This window comes from Trachinotus anak, unplaced genomic scaffold, assembly GCF_046630095.1.
Source record: "Trachinotus anak isolate AG129_WGS33_773 ecotype Australia unplaced genomic scaffold, CSIRO_AGI_Tana_v1 ptg000004l, whole genome shotgun sequence".
NCBI classification, from domain to species: Eukaryota; Metazoa; Chordata; class Actinopteri; order Carangiformes; family Carangidae; genus Trachinotus; species Trachinotus anak.
Window position 1 is genome coordinate 19,868,074 of NW_027273855.1, and position 9,269 is coordinate 19,877,342.

The 9,269-nt window shown below is 39.8% G+C and overlaps 1 protein-coding gene across 2 annotated transcripts in view; it reads right to left on the bottom strand.

Annotated features, from left to right (window-relative positions):
- The window catches only part of LOC139620826 (uncharacterized), a 34,151-nt gene extending 25,390 nt beyond the window's left edge, over positions 1 to 8,761 (bottom strand). The window contains exons 1-7 of one of the 2 annotated variants that reach the window (XM_071476752.1): positions 8,633 to 8,761; positions 6,476 to 6,557; positions 6,311 to 6,376; positions 5,007 to 6,195; positions 4,703 to 4,883; positions 4,108 to 4,380; positions 3,759 to 3,939 (exon numbers count right to left, since the gene is read on the bottom strand). In XM_071476752.1, the coding sequence (XP_071332853.1) occupies positions 3,759 to 3,939; positions 4,108 to 4,380; positions 4,703 to 4,883; positions 5,007 to 6,195; positions 6,311 to 6,356 (1,870 nt within the window). In that variant the 5' untranslated portion in view covers positions 6,357 to 6,376; positions 6,476 to 6,557; positions 8,633 to 8,761. Of the gene's footprint in view, positions 1 to 3,758; positions 3,940 to 4,107; positions 4,381 to 4,636; positions 4,884 to 5,006; positions 6,196 to 6,310; positions 6,377 to 6,475; positions 6,558 to 8,632 lie in introns of both variants that reach the window. The other variant, XM_071476751.1, reaches the window with a different exon arrangement.
- Between the last annotated feature and the right edge of the window lie 508 nt (positions 8,762 to 9,269).

The following is a 9,269-nucleotide window of genomic DNA, read 5'->3' on the forward strand; positions in this document are numbered from 1 at the left end:
TGACATGTTGACCACTTTGCTTAACAAACATTTTAATTGAAGACTGAATTTCATCGATTTTGAAATTCCACTCTGACTAGTTGTGCAGGTTAGGAAAAGGGGAGTAGAAGCTGACCCTGGTTCAGTACTCAAAGGAAACTACAGACTACAAACTACAGCAAAACAAAGATCTTGTTTGATGTCTGTGTGTTTGTATGAATACAGAGAAAGGTGCCCTGTGGAGTTTTATTTCTTGTAAACAAAGAAAAGCTATGCTTACATTTTGTGTTACTCACCAAAACACACCGTGTACCTCTGGGGTCTAACAAATGTGATGAATGCATTTCCTTCCTCATCTAACCTTCTTCTTCTCTGCCTTTTCTGGCACATTGCAACATACTTGCGTGTTACTGTTGCCTGTTGATCAGGGGAATAGTGTGAAACCATTGGCAGGACTGTGTCCACCCCATGTGCACACATGCATGTGTTTCCTCGTACATGCTTGAGACAAACAAAACATCCTCCCCATTCAAAAAAAAAAAAAACTCCACAGGGAACCTTTAATATGCAGTTCTTTCTTTCTTCTGTTTTTTGGTAGTGTTAGTGGTGATATTGATGACGTTTAAGGTGACATTGCAACATTTTTCGAAAATGTCAATTTTTCTAAATAATATTTAAGTTTTACTCTTTATTCTTTTTAACTAAAACCTATTAGTAATGCAGAAATCTGTTTGTTGCATCATATTGATACACTGACCATTTGGTTCGCTGACCAAGCATTATTATTGTATTATGTTTATATCTGCAACAAATAAACAAAGTATAACATAAAAAGCAAATGTGCTGTCTGTATTTACCTTTATGCTGTATACTTTTGTTCATAGTGTATTAGTTAAAGTAAGGTGAAGTTGTTCTGTTGTTCAAATTTGAAATTCCACACTAGTTTTAACGGTTAGAAATGTTGGTGCTCAAAGGAAACCACAGGAAGTATTTTTATAAAAAATATGGGATGTGTAATAATAAGAAGATGTTTGCTGCAGATTGTGTTTGGATGAATATATGAAGATGTGGGTATGCATGTGAGCAAAACCGAAGGGGATATGGTTCAAAATATCAGGAGCATGAGTGTACTCATATTGTACCAGGTAGACTTCCTACAGAATATACCAATATTCAGTTACTAAAAAGATGCCTATCCTCCACCAAAGTCCAACAAGTCCTCCATCTCTAGACTTTGTATGCATGTATGGTAAGCGGTTTCTCCGTTAGCAGACTTTTCTCAGAGGCTCAGAGGAATAGAGCATTTTACTGTTGGAGGCCCACTGACACTTCAGTATCATCTTCATGTAAATGTGAAAACAAGTCTCCATGTCGGGTGGAGTCTGGGTGGAACCTCTTTCTAGCATGTGCACTGATGAATCCTCATGTCCCATCTGTGTCTCTGCAGCAGCAAGAAGTCAACTCGTCCTCCTTATCCGACGTCCAGTCCCTATCCATTCAGGATGCTATGCAATCTAATATTGGTGTGTCTGTGTGTGTTTGTTTGTTGAGTGTTGATGGTTAAGGCACTGAACATTGAAGCATCAAGAGACTTGATGTGAAAACAAGGTTTCAGGTATCTCAGACATGGAAAGTTGTCTGCATATGACACAGAGGCAAGGAAAGTTGTTCTATGTTCTATAGATATGTTATGAAGTGCATTTCATGGATTAAGTACTGCAATTCGTTAAATTCACTCACACAAGTTTTTATGCAACTGCCAACAAAATAAATCATCAAGACACTGGAGCCATCAGACTGCTGTTTCAAAATGAATTTAAAATTTTTAAAACCTTTGCAACCTTACTACCAGGCACTTCAACACTGTGGTCCTTCTTTGAAAAACTTAGTGACTTTGAGAAAACCATAGGTTGTCATCAAGCAGGCTTCACAAATCCAGCGTGTTCAATGGTACTGAGTAGTTGTGAAAGGTTTGATGAGTGGGAGTCTCAATTTAATGCCTCCAAGCAAGACATCCACGGTGTTGTGACTGTTATTCTAACTTTCTACAACTGATTCAGTTGTAGATCAACTATAGCAGGTCTGTAAAGTGTTTAAAAATGTTGACTGATAAAAGAAGCCTACTTTTTCACATAAACTGGAAATTATTTGCGCTGTCGTAAATGTTTAGAATAGTTAATTCTATTCTTCCTTAAAATGGTAAACTGCAATCAACCATCTTTACTGGGCTACATGTGACCTTGTCTAAAAGAATAGCTTCAATAGGATGTTTGTATTCCGTTTTAATAAATACAAGCTCTTAGGCATAAACCTCCTTCAAGCATGTAATTTGGAATTAAAGCGTGCAGACAGTACTGCGTATAAGATGTAGTATATGTAATTAAATCGAGTGTGCAAAGCCAAGTCTGCGAATCTTTTCTTTCTATATCTAAATATTAACATCTTTCCACGGTGGTATCGCACAATAGTGTCTTTTAATTGAGTGTCAATGTTTGTTCTTGACCAGCAGTTTGACAAAAAAAATCTAAAAGTCTACACATCTGAAAAGGGAGTTGATGAGTTTTTGGAGTATCTGATTTTAAACTTGTTAAAATTGATGTTAAAGGAGCCATTTGTAAGTTTTGCTATTGCTACATAGCTAGCGTTATCATTAACAGCTGTTTACTTACCAGTCTTGGCAAGACATGGCATTGTTACATTTACAAGACAAGAGGTCGTAATACTCCCTCTGAGCAGCGCTACTTTCTCAGGGCGGACTGGAAGCTACAGTGACTTGGTATCTGAAAATGACAAGACAGTTCGACCAGGCCAGGAAATAGAAGCAAAAGAGGGTTGGTTTCCACTGCTGGAAATGGCTCTTGACAAGTAAAGGAATGAACTCTGATGCTGAACTCGCAACATTTTTTCCAGACAGGTAAGTAAACAGCTGTTAATGCTAATGTTAGATATGTAGCAATAGCACAACTTATAAATACCTCCCTTAAGCTTTTTGGAGAGAAATAAAGATGTATTTCAATTATTAAAATGATGAAAAATGTGAACATCCTTCTGTTGGTTCTGAAATGTACATGTAAAAAACATACATTTCATGTTGACTACATGGCCAGAAACAGACCCTAAACCTTGACTCTCTTTTTGAAAAATTCTTCATACTTTTAAAGGCCAGCAACTTAGTTCATAGTATGAGGTATGTTTCCAGTGTAAGAGACTCTTGCCAGAAGTGTCATTTTGTTAAGCCTTCCTTTTACTAAAACTTCTTTGAACTCGTGTTCATCATTCAATGAGTGACTGTCATGTATGTTTTTCAGTGAAAACCACGGAGTTTGCAAACACCTCAGACAAACTGAACATTGAAGCAGTGTTTGAACACATGAAAACCAAACGTGGTAAAGCACCTGCCTAACCAGCACTACCCTACACACACACAATTAGTGTGTTGCTCATTTATCAGTTTCCAGTTACGAGATTGGTTTAAATAAGTGCAATCCAGTGAATACTGGAGTGCTGACCAGTCAAGACTGTTTCAATAAAAGATTTTGGACATTTAGATTCAACAAAGGAACTATAAAAGTGGACATACTTACCCACTGCTGACCCCTGCTACTTATCAGTCATTCCAGAGAGAGAGTATGAGTGTGTGGGTGCTTGTGTATGATTGTGTTACATACTTGAATGATTTGGAAAGGGAGGAAAATCTCTAATGCCAATAGAGACAATTTGTGCACTGTGTTTGAACTGCTGTATGATTTGAAAGTGTACGAGTAGTGAATGGTACATACACGCTGTGTAAAACTTAGTTGATGGTATGGAAGTGGTCTGAACTTCTGTGAGACTGGGGCCGCAGGCTAAGGGAGATGCAGCCTCCTTATTCCCTCCATCATCTTCCTTCATGTCCTCCTCTTCACCTTCTTCCTCAGCCTTTTCTGCTAACCTCTTGGACATCCTAACCAACCTCTGACCCTGGATTGAAAATATTTACACAGGTCAAAAATAAAGATACTTAAGGCTTTCCATTTTACACATTAAATCAGACAAAAGCTATGGAAAAGACCCAAAAAAAATATGTATTACCAACACACATCAAACATCTGTGTCAGTCTCCATGTTTATATAAATATATAAACTTACCTTTGTAGTGGGTCTGGCAGTGGCAGCTCTTCTCTGTGCCCGTCCTTTGGTCTTCGGGGCCTTAGGGCCAGAGAGTGTCTTCATAGTGACAGCAGCATGCTGAAGGATGCAGTCAGTGCCACAGTAAACAGAGTCCGGTAGGGCTTGTTTAGAGCACTGGGGTCCAATGCACAGGGGAAGAGAGCTGTCCGTCTCCATCTCAGCTTCAGGTTCCGGCTCTGGCCTCTTCACAGAAGCCTCCTCCTCCTCCTCTTCCTCCTCCAACACAGTCTCCTGAAAACCGATTCTCATCTTAGACCCAGAGACCAGACTTCCTTCATGCAAATCAGTCACTGACTACTAATAAAGTGTTATACTGTTAATTTCTTACATAGTTAACTGTCACAGAGAAGTGACAAACATTCAACATATATACTAACTACAGCTGGAAACGAGTTGAAAAGCTATTTTAATTATTATCTTTATTTTTTTTGTGTCTATGAGCAGTGATCCATCTGGAGATCACTGGCAATCCAAATGAAATTTTAACCTTGAGGGCTTGCTGCTCCTCACGCCCCTCCCCTTCTTCACCAGAGGGACTTAGTGTCACACATACGGGAGAGCTAAGCTCAGGCTCTGGCTGAGGGTGAGGCTCAGACTGAAGTTGCTTCTTGGTAGTGCAGGGGGGGCAGATATACTCCTGCCCTTTTTTCTCCATCTTACGGCCCTTTGTCTCACTGATACCAACGCAGTCGCCATGGAACCACTCCTGGCAACTGTCACAGCAGATCATGAACCTACAAGAAGCAGTGAACAAACAGCAGTGATCAGGAAGTGAAACTGACAGATGGCTCAGGTATGCAAACCCCCGAAAGAGCAACTCAACCCAATAGGTCATGTTACCAGAAATGAGCATGTACCTTTTATTGTGTTTCTGTTTGCAGATGCAATACAGAGCATTGGAGTCATAACCCTCAGAGTCCGATATGCTTGAATACTCTCCTACATTCTCACTGCCTTTCTTCTCCACCTCCTCCTCCTCCTCCTCCTCCTCTGATGCATCATCATACTGACCAGGAATTACATCAGTAATCTGGTCTAAATCAGTGTCTATGATAATGCAGTCTGAGCTTGAGCGCTGTGCAGGACTCAGAGGGATATCAGAGTGAAAAGGTGAAATCTCTATTGCAGCAGGGCTGTGTGGATCATTTTCCTCCTCTTGCAACAGCAACTTCTGCTGCTGCCCAGTTGCACTAACAAACATCACCTCATCATCATTGTCCACATCATCTGCAGTGCTTGACTGAAGCTCCACTGCCCTGCCCCTCCCTCTCCCCCTTCCTCTCCCTCTGCCCCTTCCTCTTCCTCTGCCTCTACCCCTTCCTCTGGCCTTTCCTCTTCCACCTTTCCCCCCTCTAGCTCTCGTGTCTCCCTGCTTGGTTTTAGTTGCCAGCTGCTCCTTAATCTGCATCAGAGTCATTTCATCACTGTCCTCTTCTTGACTAGAGATTAACATCACATCATCTATTTCTCCTCCTGCCACATTGTCAGGAGCAACTGCCTGCGAAATGTCCATGTCGTCAGCAGATTCTGTATTATCAGGCACCTCAATTTCATCTACAGCCTGAGAGGGAGGGGCATCGATGGCATCAGTAGCTTCCAAAATGTCAGGGGCTGCCACTGCATCTGGCATGTCCAATGACAAGCCCTCACTCCCGCCAAGCAGTGAGAAAGCAGTGTGGAAAGCAGACCCAAAATCCTGCCATAAGCTGGGGTCAAGGCTCCCTCCTGCAGAAGCTTCCGAGGCCGGCTTGCTTTCCTCTGACGCAGGTGAGGATGGAGAAGACCACTCAAGGTCCTCTATAACACTCCTAGTTGTGCATGTAGCTTTCGGGGTGGCACGGGTCTCTGTAGTGGTCTGGGGTGCCTGGTTGGCTCGACGACCTCTGCCTCTCCTTACAAGAGGAGGGCTGTGTGTTAGATCTCCAACTTCTTCCATGAACTCCCGTCTAGCGATGGTTGTCCGCCTGAACCCCCAGGACTTTTTAACTTGTGAGAGGGTTGGCCTTACGCTTGACTCTGCCCCTTCTGTCTGGCTCTGCTGTTCCTCTATAGAAAAACGTGAACACATTGAATTAACATAATAACCAACATGTCTTCCATGTTCATCTACAGCAACAGACTGTCCACTGTAGCAATTTATAGACTTGAAAATCTCTTTTACCTGAATTATTATCATCTATGACGCTGTTATTTTCCACTGGGTCCATACCGACATCCACAGTAACAACTGTCAAAACACAGAGGATATAATTTGTTGCTATACAAACGTAAAGGAATGTCAACTATTGATGAATTGTATGAGGCCTCAATGCAGAAAAATAGGTACCTCCACAACTAATAAGCTGATGGCTGCCACAGCCTAATTTTCAGGACGTGTAAAGACTCATTCCACATGTCTTTCTACGTACCTGGGTGAATTAGGGAGGGAAAATACAACAAAGCATCCACATTAGATTATGGGTCATTACTAATCCACAAACACAACTAGTATAAAATACCGACTGCCGTTGGTGATGACAGTTATGGCCATTCATTCGGTTATGAAAGTTTCATTTAAAAAAAAAAAATCCAAAAATGCTTTGCGCAAATGCTGTCAATTGCTTTAGAGACACCAATGTAAAACTAATGTCTAAAACAACAGCCCTGTAATAAACCATACCTTAAAAAATGTTTAGTTATTGTTGACATTGCTTTAGTTTTAAGTTTTATCAAAACTTCTTTTTGATTCAACTACTGTTGAATTGTTGTATATTGACAGATGTTTCTAATAATTCAACAGCAACAGTTTCAACCAACACTTAACATTTTAACTTTTATGAGGGTAGGATACATTGCAGGGCTCTGGTATTATACATTCCCTTAGTTTGTACTGTGTGTACCTTATAAACTGAGGTCTATTCACATTTATAAGCCTTGACTATGAGCAGGTTAAACTCTTAGGGGGGATGAAGGGCAGTTTTCACTTTTTTCTGATATTTTACACACTGAACAACTGAGTTATTAGTTGCCCTAAGTGGTTAACAATTAACCTGAATGTCTTTCTTTATTTATCTATTAATTGTTTAGATAAAATTTGTGAAACAAGACCAGGTCAAAACCTGTTGTGGAACCGCTGGAAACAACCACTTTCAATGGAAAGTGGCAATAAAAAAAAAAAAAAAAAAAAGACATTTCAATTGCCAGGAAATGGAACAATTTTAAAATAGTGACTGAAACATGGCCTATTAAGACTACATGTTAACCAGCAGTCACTTCCAAACCTCTTCCAGACTGCTGCTCTGCACCGCTAAAATGCTGATTTTGTAACTGAAACATTATCTTACAAAATCAACATAAGTTTCAATTATATTTTCCTGTGCAGTGATTACTCAGAGACAGACAGATGCTACAGAAAATATTTTCTTGTTTTTTTCTCTCACACAGCCTCAATCCAGGTAACAAGCTGCTGCTTCTCCTCTTTGCCACTCACTGAACAGAGTAGAAATAGGGAGAGGTGTGCCCCTAACAGAAAATGTTCATACCACATCATTTTGAAGGAGCAACTGCCTAAGACCAACACTCACATGCTAATGAAATTAGCAATTGAGTGCATACACTCAGTTGTCAGTGTATTGGGTACACCTGGCTAAAACAGTTGTGCAAGAAATCCTACTTTCATGAACATTATGATGTTCGGTTATTTTTAGAACTGTGTTAAAGAGATGCTCATCCATTAGTGAAAATGGATGGAAAAAATAAAAATGTACCATAACACCACAAATTGCAGCTTCCAAGAACCAACACCTCTTTAACATAGTTGCAATAAAAGCCTAACCTATAACCTTCATTAAAGGATTTATTGCAGGACTGCTGTATTAGCCCGCATTAGTGTTAGGTGTACCTTATAAACTGACAACTGAGTGTATATGAAGAGCAGCAAATGCTCACATTTGAGAAGCTTAAACCAGATTTTTTTGGCATAATTAATTTTAAAAAATGACTTAAACAATTAGTCAATTATCCAACTAGATGCCGATTGACTAGTCAATTAATCAACTTGTCAGTGCTGCTCTACAGCTCTTATGCCTGGTGTCCACATAGAAAAATCCACCTCATACAAATGGCTTATTTGTGCAGAGACTGATCAACAGGAATGAGAAGTAGGTGGGCTGTCCACTGTCTCTGCACCCTATATTTAAATGATACCCGTTAGCAAAACAGAAACGAAACAACAGGCCTTCCCAATTTCAATACCAGAACTCAGTCGACTGTGAAAGCACAGAAACGAAACGTCCTTGCAAACATTTGTTTTTCGAGAAGAGAGTCTTGTTTTCCCCAGCGACCGACATTGTTCCCTGCAGCTAGTTTATCCAACAGCTAGGTGCTACACTACCTGCTAACGAAAGCAAAACGCTAAGAAACTAACGGTCTTCAAAGATACCGACACGGGAGTTAAATGTTACACAATTGTACACTGACACTCTGAGGAAAACTGAAATCATACCTTCAATATACACGATAACTTTCCAGTTACGATTAGATTTGCTCGGCTAGCTACCTAGGACAGCCTTCCATTTTCTCTATCGTGCTGGCTCGTAATCTCGCGAGAAGTCGTCACAGGCGGAAAGCACCGTGGTTACAGTATCTGTTAATCTATTTTATTTATTTTTAAATATAATTTATTATTTTCTATTCATTCTCATTTAATGTTTTTTATTTGCAGTAAATCACAATTAAATTGTCCAACAGTCAAACAAATTTAAATTTAAGCACAAATTTAGTCCACACAGTATATAGTAATAAAGCAAATCATTGTTTTATCGCTCATGGTCCGACAGTGGAGTTCTGTTGGTCAAATAAAAATGGTGTGTTACTGTCATGCAAAATTCCTTCACAAGCATACCAGACACATTATATTAACATTGCTAGTAGGAGTACGCTGCAAATACTTTTCATTACTGATCAATCTGCCAGTTATTTTTCTATGTCTATAATGTGCTTCTTCAGATGTCTTACCAACAGTCTAAAACCTTAGTTTATTGTCATGTGTGACAAAGAAAAGCATCAAATCCTTGTGATAAATGTACATTCAAAGTATTAATGAATCAAGGCACAATGGGCACAATGTTAATCTGTGTGAA